This window comes from Triturus cristatus, chromosome 3_2 (assembly GCF_964204655.1).
Source record: "Triturus cristatus chromosome 3_2, aTriCri1.1, whole genome shotgun sequence".
Taxonomy (NCBI): Eukaryota; Metazoa; Chordata; class Amphibia; order Caudata; family Salamandridae; genus Triturus; species Triturus cristatus.
Window position 1 is genome coordinate 60,430,392 of NC_140584.1, and position 20,017 is coordinate 60,450,408.

Sequence of the window (20,017 nt, forward strand, 5' to 3'; positions counted from 1 at the left end):
GAGGAGAGAGGTGAACACAACAGAGATCCTGGCTCTGATAATCTGCTGTTTGAGTGTCACATTTCTTTCACAACTAACTAATTTTAAAGGTGAGTTTAGAGTTTGAGAGGAGATGTATGTGGTAACTTAAGAAATGAATAATAGAAATGGAAATTCTTTTTGTTGTAGTTGCGTTTATCATTTTCTGTTTTGGGAGAAATTTAAATGTGAGGAACATGTAAAATAATATGGAGTATGTTTTCACAATAAATTAAGGTGTACTGGAAAAAAAAAGAATAGTTTAAGGGTTTGAGGTTGGACTCAGTAATGCAAATACATTCAGCATCACTAAGGCTGGTTGCCCTTGCTGGAGTGTAGGCAGCCACCCAGGTTACACATGGAGGTGGTCTGAAAAAGAAGTTTGGACATGTGCATTTAAGAAAATCGAAAAAAGTGGTTTCATAATGTGTCAGTCTGTAAAAGTGATTTTCACTTGCCCAAAAAAAAAAAGAGCAGTAAGTGTGCTTTCAAATTGGCAAAGAAATTTCGTTTTGGGACTAATGTGAAAACATGACTCTGTGTGCAGAGAGGAATTATAGGCAGAGATTTATTGCGTATTGCTCTGGTGATTTCACAGTTGCATTAGATGGAAAGGGGGAGTCTCTGTGACAAGTGTGCTGATCTATTTTGTTGTTCACTAGGGAAACACTGGTCTCCCTATGACAAATTAGATCATGACAAGAGGCACATCGAATATCAACCCTCAGAAAACAAGGGTTAATTTCCAGAGGGCCAGCAGAAGGAGATGCTCCCCCCACAGATGAAGGGCTCACCTGACCTGCAGAAGAAGGAGTCAGCCCTGCAGATGATGGTCCAGGCTGAGCTGCTGTGGATGTGCTTGGTTGACTTTCTGAAGGGTTACCTCCAAAAAGTCGAGCATGTGTCCTTTTGTGTACATCCTTGAGGTGCCTCATCATGGTATGATTCCCAAAGGAATACTTCCTGTCAGGATTACCTCTTGAAAGTACACGCTGACACAGCTTGCAAGTCACTAAGGGTGCATTTACCTTTAGCTGGCCTTCAGGAAAAGTAAAATAATCCCATACATAAGAGGGCTTTTGTTTCCTCGATCTCTGCCTCAAGACAGTGCTGCTAGTGCTAGCCTCACTCTCAGAAGAGCTCTGCTGTTCTGCCATCGTATCCCAAAGACAAACCAGCTCCTTCTCCCAAGGGATCACAAGCAGAAATGAGGGGAATGGGTGTGGTGTAGGAGAGTTCTAGAACTGAAAGTAGTTTCAACCAATCAAAAGTTGTGTTTCATGATCACATGACCTACCGTACGCTTACGGTACGCTTACGGTACGCTTACGGTAAAAGTGCGCGTGCGCGTAAAAAAGACACGCGCTTGCGCGCATGCGCATAACAGTCACTACCCGACACTTCCGCGTAACGTGCGCGTGTAGCGTACACGCGTACGCGTCCCACGCGGAGGACGCGCGGCTACGCAAATTGCGTAACTATACGCAAACAGCGTAGATAAATTACGGACGTTGCGTAAACCGTACGCTTACCGTAAGCTTACGGTACGCGTACTAAAAAAAAATTTTACAAAAAGGAAAAAATGTATTGCTAATAAATTTTACATGTTTATTTTATAAAATATATTAAAAAAAACATATTATAGAATTTTAAAAATTTAACCATAGTCTTTAAAAAAGGATAGAAAATTAAAATAAAAATATGTTTAAAAAAATAGAAGAAAAAAAACAAAATTAGCATTTAAAAAACCTTGCAAATTCACTGAAAAAACCATGGGTTTCACACACGTTATAGTTAGGACTTAGCATTTAAAAAACCTTAGAAATTCAGTGAAAAAACCATAGGTTTCACACACGTTATAGTTAGGAATTAGCATTTAAAAAACCTTAGAAATTCAGTGAAAAAAACCATAGGTTTCACACATGTTATAGTTAACTGGACATTTTACTCGTAAAAAACCATTGAAATTGCCCCGTTATAGTTAGTTCAGCTAACTATAACTCGCGCGCCCGCAATGCACTGCTGATGACGTCACATATTACATCACTCATGACATGGTCAGTGACATCACTCATGACATCACTGATGACATCTCAAATGACATCACTGATGACATCACTGATGACATCATCCTTGTGATAGAGTGGCAGACCTCCTCTTCCCCTAATATAACCTTTGATACACACAATCAAAAATAGAAATTAAAATTTTAAAAACAATGGACATACCAATACCAGTTACAACAACCTATACAGTAATTCTAAGATCCAAATACACATCCACTCATTCACCAACAGTCCTATACAGTCACTCATACATGTACTCACTCATCATATGTACTCATACACGTATACATCCTGTTACACAATGCCACTCATCCATAGAGGTACTCACACACATAGTTAGTCATGCTAATAAAGAATCAAACATACATTTACTTGCATATACAGTTATACACACACCACCACACTTACTTCTACGGAAACTTACATATACTTAGTCTTTTAAACAATCACTTATAGAAACACATACTTATTCATACAGGAACTCTTTCAATCTCTCACTCTCACATATACTCACATATATACACCAATAGTCACATATACTAGTTTAAAACATATGTAGTTACACATAAAGACACTATTGAGACAGTCATTCACTCACTAACACACCCATACATACACTCATCCACCCATACAGTCCTGCACACATGCTGTCTTCAACACATACAAACAATGAGTCACTCATTCATGCACCCATGCACTACGTAATACCCCTCACCGAACCAGACACTCACACTCATACTGATACTCAAAAAACCAACTAATAACCTATTTAGACACTCATGTAGCTACACACCAACCCATGCAGCCACTTATACACAAAGTGAGAGACTGATACAGATATTTACATATTTAAACATTACTCACTAAGCCATGTATTCACTAAGATACACTTAATCAGTCAGTAATACAATCAATTTTTCAAAAACAATTCATCCATTTAGACACTTATATACCCATTTATTCTTCCATCGACCTTGAGATATACATATATAAAACATATTTAATTTTCAGAAAAACACACATTCACTGGATGATGTCATCAGTGATGTCATCAGTGATGTCATGAGTGATGTCACTGACCATGTCATGAGTGATGTAATATGTGACGTCATCAGCAGTGCATTGCGGGCGCGCGAGTTATAGTTAGCTGAACTAACTATAACGGGGCAATTTCAATGGTTTTTTACGAGTAAAATGTCCAGTTAACTATAACATGTGTGAAACCTATGGTTTTTTTCACTGAATTTCTAAGGTTTTTTAAATGCTAATTCCTAACTATAACGTGTGTGAAACCTATGGTTTTTTCACTGATATATATATATATATATATATATATATATATATATATATATATATATATATATATATATATATATATATATGCTTGCACAGAGGCTCCAGTTTACTGGGGGCCCCCAACCCTGCAGGGCGGGCTCTCAAAAAGACAGGACTGGAGAATCCTGCTCAAATCAACGAAGAAACCACAGAGCCCAACTTCGTCTTGTTTCCATGAAGACATTTATTCATCTGAATGCGTGGCAGCGTTTAAACACTTCTCTACTCCTACGCGTTTCGGCGTCATGCCTTTATCACAGGTGAGTGTTATATTTAAAGTCCCAGTTGCGATTTGTAGCCCCAGTGGTCACATGGCCCTCTTAATAACTTCGGGCCCCAGAATGCACTAAAGCTGTTGCAGTACGATATGGCAAAAGTTCGATATATGCTGAATAGCATTATTTCTGCTGCCAAAGTCTCGTGTATATTCTTTGTCTTTACAGTGCACCCTTAAAATGAAAAGCATAATGCTGGTAGCTGCCACGCTCAAAGTACATACTTGGAATGCGAAGTTGCCAAAGGGAGGGTGTCGCCTCCCTCATCTCCCTTTCTCTTTCAGTCTCACAATACGAAATTGCCGTGGAAATCCTTAGGCTGATTATATATATATATATATATATCGTTATTTTTGACTTGGCTACAACTTTGGTGTCGTTTGTCCAATCTGCATGATATTTTGCCAAAAAAGTGGCATGGTGTCCACTAGTGATTAGGAAAGTTTGGGGGTGATCACGGCACCCTGGGATGCAAGGAATTCCATTTATTCCATCAGGCCACAACAGACAGGACGCGTTTCGGCTGAGTTCTACAGCCTTTGTCACCTAATGAGCACCAATTTTGAAACCACTTATATGTAAATTCAAAAGCATGGACATAAACGAAATACTGAAAGGTATCTTGCCCGTATTTCAAATTAAATGCTCGAAGATGTCACTTTATAGGCACCATATAGAGATCATTGCAGGTTAGAACATAAACGAAATTGCACTCATAAGCATTAATAAATTAACTCAGTGAATCGTTATGCTAAAATAGCAAGTTCATTTCCTGAGTGTTATTCCCACCAAAGAAAGTGCACCGGTTCTTAACATTTGTACTTAGATTCTTTTCTGATTAGCCAGAGTTGTGTAAATAAAATAAACGAAAAATCTGCGGCGCATCAAACAAATCATACTTCAAAAGCCACTTCTCTTTAGCCTAAGAAATTACAGATGTTAATATGCAACTTTAAACAACGCATAATGCACTTTTTAAATAAAGTAAGCAGTGCCTCTAGTGTCACCAATGAATTTGTCCATTCTTGTTCGAGCAAGAACCGTTATAAAGTTTTTCCGTTCAAAAACTGGCTAAAACACCACAGTCTGTGCAGCCTTTCAAATTGATAAAAAAATGTCAATGCTTCTTACTGTCTCTTCCGCAGTCCGGTCATGTTACGAATCCACTTGATTTAACCTCCTTGTAAATGTAAGCCATTGAAATCTCAATCATCCACACCGGCTGCCAGGGCAAATATTTTCTTCCGTTTCCACGATTTAAAATGAACAGGATTTCAGACTGTGATTATGGTGCCCGATTCTGTTGTGTTCCAATCGCCCAAACTGAAAGCTTCCATCCCCCCCACCGTTAGGCGAATGCCTTGGTGTCCCGCTCCTGGAATTGCTGAAACTCTAGTGAAGGGTGCTGGCTACTTGGGAGGAGCGGCTCTACCGGGTGCACACGAGGGATCTCCACTCTCCCTCTCTTTCACACTCACTCGCTCTCTCTCTCTCACACTCACTCGCTCTCTCTCTCTCTCACACTCACTCACACTCACTCTCTCTCACACTCTCTTTCACTCTCTCACTTTCACTCACTCACTTTCACTCACACTCTCTCTCTCACTCTCTCTCTCACTCACACTCACTCACACTCTCACACACACTCACACACACACTCTCTCACACACACTCTCACTCTCACTCACTCTCTCACTTTCACTCTCTCACTTTCACTCTCTCACTTTCACTCTCACTTTCACTCACTCACTTTCACTCACTCTCTCTCACTTTCACACTCACTCTCACACACTCTCTCTCACACAGTCTCACTCTCACACTCTCTCACACACTCTCACACTCTCTCCCTCACACACTCACACTCTCTCCCTCTCACACTCACTCACTTTCACTCTCTCACTTTCACTCTCACTTTCACTCTCTCACTTTCACTCTCTCACACTCACTCACTCTCTCACTCACTCTCTCACTCACTCTCACTCACTCTCGCACTCTTTCACTCTCACTTTCACTCTCTCGCTTTCACTCTCTCACTTTCACTTTCACTCTCTCACTTTCACTTTCACTCTCTCTCACACTCACTCTCTCACTCTCTCTCACTCTCACACTCTCACTCTCACACACTCTCACTCTCACACTCTCACTCTCACTCTCACTCTCTCTCTCGCACTCTCTCTCTCTCTCTCTCTCTCTCTCTCACACTCAATCCTTCACTCACTCCTTCACTCTACATGCTTAATTGAAGGCGCTCGAGAGCGTCCGGTCGCATGATGGCAGCAAATTAGTGTGTCTGCCTGCCGGAGCACTAATCCCTCATCCTACGAATATGGGGTCAAAAGCCCTTGACTGTGTCTATGATATCCTGTGGCACAAACAAACTTAATTTGCCCTGTGTTACAATGTGTTTTCCATGATATGCCATGTTAATGACCAGCAGACCGATAGTTGGTATATTCCCGAACCACCCCTACAGTAAATGGTTTGTTCCAAGTCCCTGAAGGGGACATTAGAATGTTGGTGACAGGGAGTATTGATGGAGAGAGGAGCGAGGAATAAAGGACTCTACACTCCCCTTCGTAGCGTCTACTTCTTTGTATCACTGGCGACGATCTGTGTAAGGGGACAGATGTGCCTTGCTCCTCCCCTTCTGCGTATCCTCCATCAGCTGTTCCCGTAGGTCGCTTCTGGACGTTGTATTCGCGGGACATTCTTGTGTCTGAGAGGACTGGTTCCTGAGAGATCCTGGGCAGTAACCTGTGGTCCCCTGTCCGTGAGGATTATTTCAACACAAGCTTCTGTTACGAGGCGGCTGGCGTGAGGCACTATTCATCTGGCTCTGACAAGGCGCATCGATCAAGTTCCTGCCGGTGTGCCTGTCACTAAGAAGCCGATCAAGAACATTGTGGTGCTTCGTCCTGTGTGCCTTTCTTCACTGTGGGGCCGTGATTGCCGCATCATCGTCATCCTGAGGAGCCGATTTCATAGCCAGTCAGGAACATCGTGTGATTGTTCGCTGGTGTCGATATAGAGTCTGGCTGTGGCGTGTCATTGACTTTTGCAGTTGCAGTCACAGACGCGCCTGGGAACTCCTTGCCTGGGAACTCCTGAGGCGACTCCTCCTGCGCACCGTCAGCTGCGAGACACTGTCTCCGCCTAGCGCCCTGTTGCCTGGTTACCTCAGGAAGCTTTCCTCGCTGAGCTGACGCCGCCGACGTTCCAGTGAGTCTTTCTGCGTGCCTGGGTGCCGGTAAGGTGAACTTCAACTTCGGAGACACGCACTCCTTGGCGTGCCTAATTAACTTGTCGGTGACACGCACACCATTAGTGTAAGAAAGGTTTAGTGCCATTCACGTCCAGGGCCAGTTGTTCCCTCAAATTGAATGGTATACTGCGGAGATACGCACTCCGTTGCGTGTCAAGTCATTCTTTCGGTGACACGCACACCAGTACAGCTGTAAGGAAAGCTCACTTAATTCATTATTTATTACATCGCAATGCTGGCACGGTAGTCTAGCGGAGATGCGCACTCCTTGGCCTTTCTTTATATAACGCTTTCATATGACATTAGCAACGTTACGTTTCATTATTCTGTGAATTTCCACTATTCTGTTGATATGCTGCGGAGATACGCACTCCATTGCGTGTTTCGCGCACACCAGTATAAGTCATAAGGGAGGCAGTTGTTTTTCATACAACCGGTCGAAAGCTGTTCACAACTGCAACTCGCCGCATAGCACGCATCATCCTCTGCACTCTTTGCCACGCAGCATTAGCGAGTGACTGACGCCCCACTGACACTGCCACCCTCAGCTAGATTATCTTACAATATATGCAATTGTTGAGGGGCGTTCCAACTCACATTACTGCTAGTTGCATTGTTGAGGCACCATATGCTTCATGTAAATTGATTGTTGGTTCCTTGTATAATGATATTAGGCCTGCACATACATAATCTTACAGGTTACATTGGAGTGCTGGTTACACATCGCGGTGACTTAACAATAGCTCAGGTAAACCTAATGATTGCGCAACACTAGTGTCTTAACGAAGAGATTAGGTGTACATCACAAATTTCAACATAGTTATTTTCCCTCCCTTCCACAATGGCGGCTGCCAGCATGTTACAACCAACGACATTCTTGAATGAAATGGGGGAACCGACCATTCCATGGGAAGATTGGGAGAAAGTATTTGAGTCTTATCTAGTGGCAATAGGAGGGGAAAAGTTCAGTGCTTTCAGGAAACAGCATATATTGCTACACAACTTGGGTTCAAGTGGAAGGAAGATTTTTGAGTCACTACCGGAGCCTGAGGTAGAAGAAGAAGATGCTTATGAAACAACGTTGTCTAAGTTGCGAAGTCACTTTGGGGACAAAATTAATATAGTCTTGGAAAGACACAAATTCTTCAGTAGGGCGCAGGGCAAGCAAGAAAATGTATCCACTTACATTGCAGTTCTCAGAGGTTTGAGCAGACTTTGTGCTTTCAATGATCTCAATGACTCACTAATCAGAGATGAATTGGTACGCTGTACAAACAACAAAGAAATACAAAGAAAATTGTGAGAAACAACCGGATCTCCTGGAAGCAGTTAAAATTGCGAAATCGATTGAACACACGGCAATCTGTATAAAATAAATAAATTCAACGGAGACTAGTGAGAGAATATCAGAGATAGCCAATCTAGAGGAGGAATCTTAGGTGTACAAGATCAAAAGTGAGCCGTCAAAGAAAACTGACAATTGGCGTAGCCAGACAATGAATGCGGAGAGTGGGAAATTAAAATGCTATCGTTGCGGTAGCAACAATCACTTGGCAAATGATCTCAACTGCCAAGCCAGGCAGGCTTGGTGCAGGAAATGCAACAAGAAGGGGCATCTTGCTAGGGTTTGTGGGTGCTTTCCAAAGAAAATGGGGACAAGCCAAGTCACTGCAACGCCAACGCAGGTCAAGAAAATTGTGTTACAAGTCAAGGAGGGGGATGTTCAAGAGCAGCAGGGGTACCCTGTATGTGATGTGTCTTTCGATGGGAAGAGTGTTAAAATGTTCGCTGATTCATGCTCTCCTTTCACCCTGGTGAACTTCGCGGATTTTCAAGCTGTTTTGGAAAAAGGGCAAGACAAGCTGGATAAAGCAGATATTGCTCCTAGCGGCTATAATAGGGATCCTATACCTATGAAAGGAATGTTTAAAGCGCTTATTTCTTTCAAAGGCCGTCGTACAGTAGGAAACGTTTATGTAGTAGTGAATGGGTCAAACTTTCTGAGATGGCAACATCAAAGAGAGCTAGGAATCAAATTAGACCCGAACAATCCGGAACAAGTGTTGGTAATAAATCCTTCAGGTCAGAGCGGAAACGTTGCAAGTGAGTTTCCAGAAGTGTTTTCAGAGACCTTAGGATTGCTTAAGGACTTTCAGCACAAAATTCAGTTGAAACAAAATGCTACACCGGTGGTTCACAAGACAAGACCAATTCCACATCGTATGTGGGAACCACTGAGGAAGGAGCTAGACAGGTTGGAGAAACTTAACATCATTCAACCTGTGGCTTGTTCTGAATGGGTCGCCCCGATTGTCATTGCCAAGAAGGGTCACAGTCGGGACATTCGTATGTGCATAGATCTACGAGATCTAAATAACAACATATTAGTGGAGAGGCATCCCTTACCCCGCATCCACGAGATGTTGAGCACCATGAGCGAGGCTAGATGCTTCAGTGTTCTGGATCTCTCCATGGCATACCATCAAGTGGAGTTACATCCAGACTCTAAAAAGCTCACTGCCTTCACCACGCCCATGGGCACCTTCATGTTCTGTCGCATGCCATTCGGATTGGCCTCTGCGGCAGGGGTCTTTCAAAGGATTATGCAACATATTTTAAAAGGGGTGCCGAAAACGCTTTGTTTCCAAGACGATGTCCTAGTGTACGGTGCCAGTGTGGAAGAACATGACAATGTTTTAAGACAAGTCCTGTCCAGGTTCAGAAACGCAGGACTTACACTGAAGAGAGAGAAATGTCAGTTCGGCGTGGAATCGGTGGAATACTTAGGACATTGTACTTCAAAAGATGGTTTCAAACCTAAACATTGCCTAGTGGAAGCAATAAGAGATGCGCCTGCACCTACGAACAAAGATGAACTTAAATCATTTTAAGGGTTGGCCGAATATATGGCAAAATATGTAGACCACTTTGCGGATCTAACTACCAACCTGAGGGACCTCACAAAAACGAACACGTAATTCCAGTGGGCAGAGGAACATGAGACATCATTTCAGAGAGTGAAGGAAGGCATACTATCTGCTCCATTTTTGTGTAACTTTGAACACAACTGCAGAACCTTTATTACTACGGACGCTAGTGGGAAAGGATTAGGAGCGACGCTCTCACAAATTATTGAGGGCTAAGAGAGAATTGTCGCGTTTGCTTCAAGGTCACTTACCAAAGCTGAGAAGAACTATTTGGTGGTGGAAAGGGAAGCATTGGCTTGTTTTTGGGGAGTGAAACATTTTAAATTTTTTCTGTGGGGCATTCAATTTGGTTTACGCACCGATCATAAACCTCTAATTTTCATGTTTAACCCGAAGAATAACTCGTGTAATACTCCCCGCATAGCTAGGTGGCTGCTGGGTATAGAGGGTTTCCGTTTCACAATCAGATACGTCCCGGGTATTCAAAATTCGGCAGCTGATTTCCTATCTAGAAGCCCCATTGACAAAGAGGAACAATTTGAGACTCCTGATTACCCGGTCTTCCAGCTCAGTTTAGACACCATCACCACACAGGAATGGCTAGAGTGCATGAACGTAGACACTAACATAACGCAGATCATTGACCACACGATAAAGGATTGGCCTGATTCTTCTGATCAGGTTGATGCAGAATTAAGACCATTCTGGGAGATAAGTTTTGAGCTGAACGTGGATCAAGGAATCCTATTCAGAAACGACAAAATAGTTCCACCAGAGACCATGAGGGGCAAGATAATTGACCTTGTACATGAGGGCCACTTGGGCAGGAGCTTGACGGAGGCAAGGTTACGGGAAAGATATTGGTTCCCCAAGATGGACTCGTTAGTGGAGGCTAAAGTTAAAAATTGTGTCACATGTTCCAACAGTGACAAGTCTAGAATGACCAGGAAGTCACCCTTGTCCCCTGTAGCTGTACCGGATAAACCATGGGAGAAAGTTGCATTAGACATCATTGGTCCCCTCAACTTCAAGGGGGTGGGGAAACTGTTTGCACTAGTTCTAGTTGATTTCCACTCCCACTGGACGGTGGTCAAAATGGTCCATCAGATAACGACCATATCTGTAATTCAGTTTCTAAAGGACACGTTTGCACAGGAGGGCATACCGTCCTCAATGGTAACGGATAATGGGGTCCAATTCACGTCCCATGCCATGACAGACTTCTTGAGTAAACTTAACATAACACACTTGAGAACAGCACTATACTGTCCCAGGGCGAATGGTTTAGTGGAAAGAATGGCCCGCATGGTTGAAGGGTGCATACAATTGGCGGTGGTAAACAGGATACCCACTGAACAAGCGTTACAGGAAATGTTGTGGGCTTATCACACCACTCCTAATTCGGTCACGGGAGTTTCTCCTTTTTCAGCGATGAGAGGGAGGAAACCAGGTACCAAATTCTTCCCGTATTGGTTAGGAGGGGGGTCCCACGTCACAATGGACAAGCACGCATTCAGGGACAAAATTGAGGCACATCAAAGTAGGTACAAAGCTCAATATGACACCAAACATGGGACCAAAGCTCCACAGTGGAAAGTGGGAAACTGGGTATGTATTAGGGTGCCAAGGAGGTGCGAGGGTGAAACCAAGTTTTCAAAACCAATGTGCATCAAGGGTATAAGGAACAACACAGCCATATTAGATAATGACCAAATGTGGAGCATGGACAGGTTAGTGAAACTGCAAAGCTCACACAGCCAACCGAATGACCAAGCAGAGATGCCACATAACCTTGACATCGAGGGGTTACCTGTCACACGAAGAACATGCAGCGCTCCAGGGTGGCACAAAGATTTTATTAAGTATAAGTAGAGAAATGTAGTTAGTTATGCATTGTTTAACTTTGTTCATTTACATTAAGGGGGAAGATGTGTTACGATGTGTTTTCCATGATATGCCATGTTAATGACCAGCAGACCGATAGTTGGTATATTCCCGAACCACCCCTACAGTAAATGGTTTGTTCCAAGTCCCTGAAGGGGACATTAGAATGTTGGTGACAGGGAGAATTGATGAAGAGAGGAGCGAGGAATAAAGGACTCTACACTCACCTTCGTAGCGTCTACTTCTTTGTATCACCCTTGATTCAGGGCAGTGCGGGAGCTGTTCATCGCGTCATGAGAGAGGGCTGGGCGGCGGGCCAGCATTGAGCCTGAGGGTGAGGCTGGGCGGTGACGCGGCCGATACCGGAAAGCGGCAGTGCTTGCGGGTCCCCTGCTGATTGTGCCTCTGCCTGTTAGACGACGTGGCTAGCAGTTGGCAGCTGGGGGCAGTCTACCTGCGGCCTGAGGGTGCTGGAAGTGGTGCTGCTCCCTAACGCCACTGTGCCTGGAGGAGATCCTGAGGGCGCCGATGCCAAAACATAGGCCTGGGGACCACGTATAACGGCACGCTGCTGAGAGGATCTGAGCGACTGGATTTCGGCCTTTGTAGCAGGCGCTGGCCCATCGCTGCTGCCTGTGGCCTAAAGTCACTCTGGTGAGTGTGCTGGGAGTGTGGCATGACGAGAAAGCCTGTGTCCGATCAGCTGATTAGAACACGACAGGTTATGCACGGCCTCATGATGGGGCAGCTAATATGAGAATTGAAGCTCGTGATTGAGTGCTACATTGGAGTGCAGGGAAGACGAGTGCAAATCTGTATTTACTGCTGAGGAGACATTTTGGAAGCTGACACAGTGGTAAAGAAGATTTGACTGGGCTGTCCAGGGCCATTCCAATAACAGCTCTGTGGCCATTTCATTGTAGCGGAGATCATATTTGATTACCCATTAAATGAGACGTGATGAGCTGCGACCCCGAGGGTGGATCACTACCGCCACAAATTAAACACAGGAGTAGGTGACACAGGCTACCTGGGGCGTTCAGTGCAAATGGTGCGGCTCTGCATTGCATCAGCGCCATTTCTCTGTGGATCCCTGGCCTACTTGTGTCCTGCAGGGAGCCGCGGTGAGGCGAGGGCCGGCTGCATACCGGGAGTGGCGCGCCTCTCTCTCTGAAACGCACTCCAGAACTAGGGCAGGAAGCAGGTTGTCATTGCTGATTTGAAGTTAAGCACGGTGCTAGCGCTGGTGGTCTGCTTGTGCCCACTGTGGACCAGTTGATAGGGAGTGGCAGGACCCTGGCGACGAAGGGGGATTTCATGAGATCAGCTCCTATACTGCACTAGTGGTCGTAGAGCCTCCTTCAGTGAACTGACTAGCAGAAGATGGGCAAAGCTGATGCCAAACAAGTGAAGCTCTCACTCGAACACAGAAGACAGACATGCCCCCCCCCCCCCCCCCCCCCCCCCAGAACTATGCCCGACCTATAATAGCCATTTGTTGAATTCTAGTGATCAAGATGTGGTGTTAATGGCAGTCAAGCGAGAGACGACCGTTGCGATACCAGGGAAATGAAGTGTCTGTATACCCAAATTTTATGTTGGCAGTACAGGGCACTAGGAAAGAATTCCTACCAGTGAAGCGTACCCTCCAGTGCACAGAGGCGAAATATTCTCTAATATACCCGTCAAAGCTGCGCATATTGCACCAAGGGAAGACACACTACTTTACTGACCCTAAAATTGCAGTAAAATTCGCCAAGACCATTCCGTTGAAGACTGGAGGAGCATCGCCAACTGGCCACAGGGAAGACCTGGGACACCTAAATGAAGATGACTAGCTGAATGACCCTGCTGCACAAGACTGATGCTCCACTAAGAACAATGATAACTCTGGAGCATATAAACTGATGGCAGAATCCTCCTGTTCGGTAGTGGTTCTTCTGTGAACGGTGGAGGACTATTGGCAGGCACCCGGAGAGGCCTCATTGGGACTATTTGTGCCACTGTGAGGCTCCATGCCCCATTTCATTGGCTTGGCCCTGTATGAGTGAGAGCCATTGCTCCTACCCTGATTTTGCCTTGTGGTGTGCGGTCACCCCTAAGAGGTGGAATGACCAAATGGACAAGGTACAGTATGATCCGCACTCCCCTTAAGCTGTCACTGATTAGAGAGGTAAGACGTACACTGGTGGACAGTGCTGCACCCTCGTCAGAGGAGGATGTGCGGGGATGCATGTTGATGACTGTCCCCTTGAATCTCCTGTTTGTTATGACTTTTTCCTTTACACCCCCCCCATGTTCATTATTTCCTCTGGCCACCTGGCTCGCTGGGAGCAGACAGCACTTCTAGTCTGCCTTCACTGGATGAGTCTCTGGAGATGTTCTCTATTATACTGTTGGGGACTGTCAACAGGGAGGATTAACCGAATTTGGCCTGTTTGGGGGTGCTTTAGTGTGAGAGGTGGAGTGAATGTTCTTAGGTTAATGGTTTTAAAGTAGAGTGTTTGCCCTTTTTGTTTACCTGTCCCTTTTCCTTTAACTACTCCGTATACAGGCCTTACATATATGATGCGGGGCAAGCTCTAGGTGCTCTAAATTACCATGCAGCGCAATATCCGTTGGAAGTTCTCTTTCATACATGAACTCCGTTAAGGTCCTAACCTGAAATATTTGAGTTCTAAATGACCGGCATAAGGCTCAGCATGTCTTGGCCTACCTGCAGCGCTACTCAATAGAAGATTTTTTTTCTGCAGGAGCTGCATCTTACGGAAGACACGTTTGTGGGCGGGGACGAGTGGGCTAAAAACATGTAGCATACTGTTCTGATTATGTGTGCGGTGTGACTATGATCATCCGTAAATTATTACTGTGGCACACAAGGCAAGTAGTGCAAGACTTGCAGGGACGCTATGTGCTGCTTTCTGGGATTCTGCAGTGCCACCCGATAAACTTTATTGCAGGGTATGGACCCAATGTTTATGACCCCAACCCAGTTCTTTGCAGAGATGTGGTGATTGGCCAGCTCTCTGGGCCCTGGCGTAATCTTATGGGGCAGAGTTTTTAATGTTGTCCTAGATTTGAATGTGGATAGATCAAGTGATACAGGGCACCCGCGTGTGGGAGCAGTGGCCCAACTGCGCATTATTGTAGATCTCACTTCACCGGACCGCAGAGACTGTACTCCCTCCTCAACCCGATGACTTTCCTTTATACAGAAGCAGCATTCTTGCAACAACCTTGAATCACAAAGACTTTCTGATACTATCCATGGAAGGTTTCTTTTGCCTTGAGAAAGCTCTTGGCCTGCTGGCCATTTGGATGAAACATGTGTCTGCTGTTCTTTTGGTTAATTGTAAGTATGATAATAAATAAATTCTGAACACTATACTTAAAATGCAACATCGGATTTCAGTACTTCCTTTCCCCAGGAATTTACACGTATTTCTGTTGCACAAATCTATCGCAGTTCCAAAACATTATTATAGATGACATTGAGTTGACTGACATCTGGCGCTCCCGACATCCAAACGTTTCGGAAGGCACATGTATAGCAGCAGTGCACAACACGTGGTCCCGCATAGACTACTGGTTGACATTGCGCGATGTTGATGTGTGTACCTCAAGAGTTTCCCACCTGCTTCAGAAATTTTACTGCAATACCCCTGTCCTGCTTGAGTTCGTAATAACGGCCATTCCTGTGTGTGTTTCACCTGGAGACTTTTACTGAGGGTCTTGCACGACCAAGTGTTCAGGGAAGAAAGTAAGACTGTAATAGCGTAATACTTTCAGCATAATGATAAACCCAAGATGACACGTACCACACACTGGGAGGCGTTTAAGGTGGTACTACATAACTGCATCGCCAAGCTGGCTGGGGTGCTCCGTGCACTGCAGGGGAAGTCGACCAGGCTGGATAAGGAAATAAGAGAATAGGAATTCTTTTACTTTTCGGAGGACAGCATGACCATGCTAGCAGCCATACGCGGCAAACTGGCTGAATTTGAAGAGGCGGCGCAGAGGGAAAACACATTACCCGAGTTAGGAAACCAGTGCATGTCGATATGGAGCGGGAGAAATAAAATATTGGTCAAATTAATCGCCTCGAGACTACTTCCACTATTACTAACTGTGGCCCGTCCGGTTCAGTCTGGATTCATGCCAGGCAGATCCACCTCACACAATCTGCGAACCTTTTTTGCCCTTCTCCACACCATTGAGCCGTCCCAGAGTGCATCGGCTGGAATGTTAGATGCCACTTAGGTGTTTGACTCCTTGGCGTGGTCATATCTATTCGCTTTCCTGGCGCAACTGCTAGTTAGTGCTTGTTTTTTACAATTAACTGGGTTGTCTTTGTGGTGACTAGGGGGGCACGTCAAGGGTGCCCCCTGTCCCCGATCTTGTTTGAGATAGCCATGGAGCCACTTGCAGCTCGTCAGCATCATAAACAACATGGACTTGCATTCAGCCCTCACAGAATAGTGGTCTCCATGTATGCTGACTATGTCACACTACACGTTCAAGTCTCTTTGATCAATTTCGACCTGCTGATTAGGGAATTCACGAGATTCTGGAGATTATCAAGAATTACTTTACACTGGGTAAACTCTGTCCTATTCCTCTTGACAAACGTGTCCGCAAAATTCTCTCCCAAATGCCAGATCGAATGGGCAGATGGCCCAGTAAAATACCTCGAGATGTAGCTCAGTAGAGACATAGATGAACTATGGAAGAGTAACTATGGACTCCTGATGACCTGGCTAGATGGCCATTTAGTAAGCCTTCGGAGACTTCCACTAACTTTAACAGGAAGGTTGGCATTTGACAAAATGGCAATTCTCCCAAAATTGTTGTACCTATTTATTAAATTTGCTGTTGCATCTACTGATTTATTTTAGGAGACAGATCAGGTCAAGTTTGGTGCCCCTAGTGTGGGCTAGAAGGGAACCTCGGAGCACCTGGGAAATATTGATGCTTCCTTTGGAGCAGGGGGGTTGGGCGCACTTGATATGGATTTATACTACTACAGACCTCAGCCGCACTTTGCACACCATTGGCTCTATCCCACTAAATTTCAGGGCTATACTGCCCCTGGACATGATGTGACTGCTCCATGTCCCATACCAATGGTACTTTTCCAAACTCACAAATGCCTGAAGTGCAGATCGATACAGTGGTGTGTACGGTGTGGGCCTGGAGGGAGCTAAGAGGATGTGCTAAATTAGAACACCTGTTTGCTCCATTAGTGCCACTCCAAGGACACTCCTTGCTACCAATCACTAGATGCAGGCACTCGATTATGCAACATACAATGCACAACTATGTGATCTGTATACCCAGATGGCAAATTTATAACTCTACAAATGGTACTGCAAGATGCCGACGGGTCCCCCTTAGACATGTTCACATATTATCAACCAAGAGTGACTATTAGGCCAACCCACAACTCCTTTCCAGAGGCGTCATCTGTGCTGCAGGTACTTGAGACGGTTATCACACCTCCCTCACAACATAGACTGATCACAAGACTATTTGCAGGGGGCTGCGTTGGTGCCGGTCCCTGCGGACTAAAAGCATGGGACGCGGACATGACGTCCCCCCTTTATGATGACCAATGGCGTTATTGCTGTGCCTAGTCCCGCACACTTTCTCCCAGTTAGACTGTCCGATGCATTTTAACTACCTTCATAGACTATACCGCATTCCGAGAGATTACACAAGGTGGGTTTTTTAGCAGATGCAAGCTGCATGACTCCCTAGAATGGCTTGCATGGGATTGCCCGGGAGTGCAGCGATTCTGGGATGGAGCGTTTTAGACCCTGGCAGCGATCACGGGAACTGTGCTGAGGCGCTCCCCGCAGTCACGCTTTTGGGATGCGAGAAGATACACCTCTGGAGGAACATGAACTGACTGCATTGCTGCGATTGCTTGCCATGTGGCGATGTGCTGGGGACCACGTACTACGCAGAAGGTTGTTGAATGGCCCAAGGACACAGCCTATTGCCAGGAGCAATTAAATAACTATTGGGAATTGATGCCGTTGCGCGCATGCCCCAAAGATACATAGTGTCCCTTGAAGGCGTACCTGGCATCTCAGGTGGAGACCAGTGTGAATGTGAGTGCTGATGAGGTTGAGGGTCAAGGTGGAGCTGCTGCGGAGACGGTGAGTGCTCCTCGTGAAGGACCGATGGGACTGGACAACACAGGCAGCCCGATGATTAATCCAGCCCAGAGTTGAGCTGCTGAACCTCAATCTGTTTGTATTACTGCAATAGCTGAGTAACTTCCCCACGCCTTCCCCTCCTTCCTGTGTTATTTCTGACTGTTGGAACAGTTGGACTGTTCCAAGGAACAGTCCATCCTATTTGTAAATGTAGAAATGTGATAATTCTGAACTGTTGTTCTACTGTGTACACTAATGTCTAACCTTGTTTGAAAAGCAATAAAAAAAAATTAAAACATTCTTAATTACCTGCAAAAACTGTAACGGTACCTACCACATGCTGTTCGTTTGCTTCTATCCTATTCCTTGGAATAACCAGACACTTAATGTCTACTCTATCAGGTGAGCATTTTACACCCCTTCATAGGCAGGGTTTTCCGCATCACCTGCAATAAAGTGATGGGATTATCAGTGAGTGAGTATGCATTTGGTATTCAGTCTTCTCCTCCATTACAATTGCTAGAAGTTTGCATACCCTATAAAACGACAGTGTTTTTTAAAGTTTATAGTCGCAAGTGATGTGACCGAAGTCGTTGTTCTCTCCCAGGTAGGATGGAACTCTCAGCCAACACGAGCTGTCATCTTCGAGGACTGCGTTGTTCCCGTGGCCAACCGGATTGGCTCAGAAGGCCAGGGGTTCAGCATCGCCATGAAGGGCCTGAATGGTGGGAGGATAAACATTGGTGAGGGACATGACAGGTAGGAAGTTATTCAACCGCTCATCTCCCCTTTCTGGCTGACAGAACCCTCTGACGATGTCCATCTTTTTCCTATCAGCCTCCTGCTCCCTGGGCGCAGCGCATGCATCTGTTCTCCTGGCACGCGATCACATTGCTGTCCGGAAGCAGTTTGGGGAACCCCTATCTAATAATCAGGTGACTGTTAAATGATGCCCCTTTGTTTCTTTTCATTTAATGAAACTGTACTGTTCTTCTACCGCTGTGCATAATTCCCGGAATTTCTCTTGCACTTGTCTCACCAAGATATTTCTTGCTTCCTGGATTGCACTACACACATTATCACTCAGTCCTCCCTGCCCGACCCTCAGTGTAAGCCTGACCCAGGACTCTTCCCCTCTCCCTAGTAAACACCCCCTAATACTCTGAGTTTCCTTACATACTCCTGTAACTTGCATCTCTGAGCCACTCAAGAAGCCCATGCTGAGCTGGTATTTCACTCCTGGCATCCATGCTTCTGTAACTTCCTGAATCAGTACAAGTAAAGCCTGCTCTTTTAACTACTTCCCAAGCATGTGGTGTAGATGATTAAAACCTCAACTGGAGCATTTCTGCTGCAGCCAGGATAATCTTTCTCACATTAAAGCACCATGTTATGCTATCGGAGGGTAAAACCTATTGGTTCATCTCGAAGCTCCCCTTTGTGCATTCTCCTAAAGTCTCAGCTGCCGGCCTTCTCCTGAAACCTGAACTCAAATTCCTTTTCCATATTGTAGTTTTAAATGCGTCTGTCCAACTTTGTGTATAGTATGCCTGTGTTTTTCTAGTTTTTAGTATGCATGGAGGGACTAGCTGATTGCCTTATGTGGTTATACCAGCTGTTGTTATGGTCATACAGGTAAAGCGCTGCCGGTTTGCCAGGAACTTCAGCACTGATGCAACTTGCTTCCATGTAAATTCGGATAGTGCCTGATGCATCTTGTTTCTTGAATCCACAGTATCTGCAGTTTAAGCTGGCAGAGATGGCCACCCGCCTTGTGGCGTCACGGCTCATGGTGCGGACAGCTGCCCAAGCCTTGCAAGAGGAGCGCAGCGACGCCGTGGCACTTTGTTCCATGGCAAAGCTGTTCGCCACGGATGAATGTTTTGCGGTGAGCAGGGCGAAAAGGCGGGTGACGAGATGCATATGGCAGATTATCATTCAATCAATCAATCAATCAATCAAGGCATTTATAGAGCGCACTACTCACCCGGAGGGTCTCAAGGCGCTTGGGGGGGGGGGGGGGGCGCTACTGCTCCAACAGCCAGGTCTTGAGCTTCTTCCTGAAGGACAAGTGGTCTTGGGTCAGGCG

The 20,017-nt window shown here is 45.3% G+C and overlaps 1 protein-coding gene across 2 annotated transcripts in view; it reads left to right on the forward strand.

Moving 5' to 3' along the window:
- The window catches only part of ACAD8 (acyl-CoA dehydrogenase family member 8), a 262,307-nt gene that overhangs the window by 206,241 nt on the left and 36,049 nt on the right, over nucleotides 1-20,017 (forward strand). Inside the window, exons 7-9 of one of the 2 annotated variants that reach the window (XM_085647236.1) lie at nucleotides 18,536-18,671; nucleotides 18,766-18,863; nucleotides 19,664-19,816. In XM_085647236.1, coding sequence (XP_085503362.1) covers nucleotides 18,536-18,671; nucleotides 18,766-18,863; nucleotides 19,664-19,816 — 387 coding nt within the window. The remainder of the gene's footprint in view (nucleotides 1-18,535; nucleotides 18,672-18,765; nucleotides 18,864-19,663; nucleotides 19,817-20,017) is intronic. The other variant, XM_085647237.1, reaches the window with a different exon arrangement.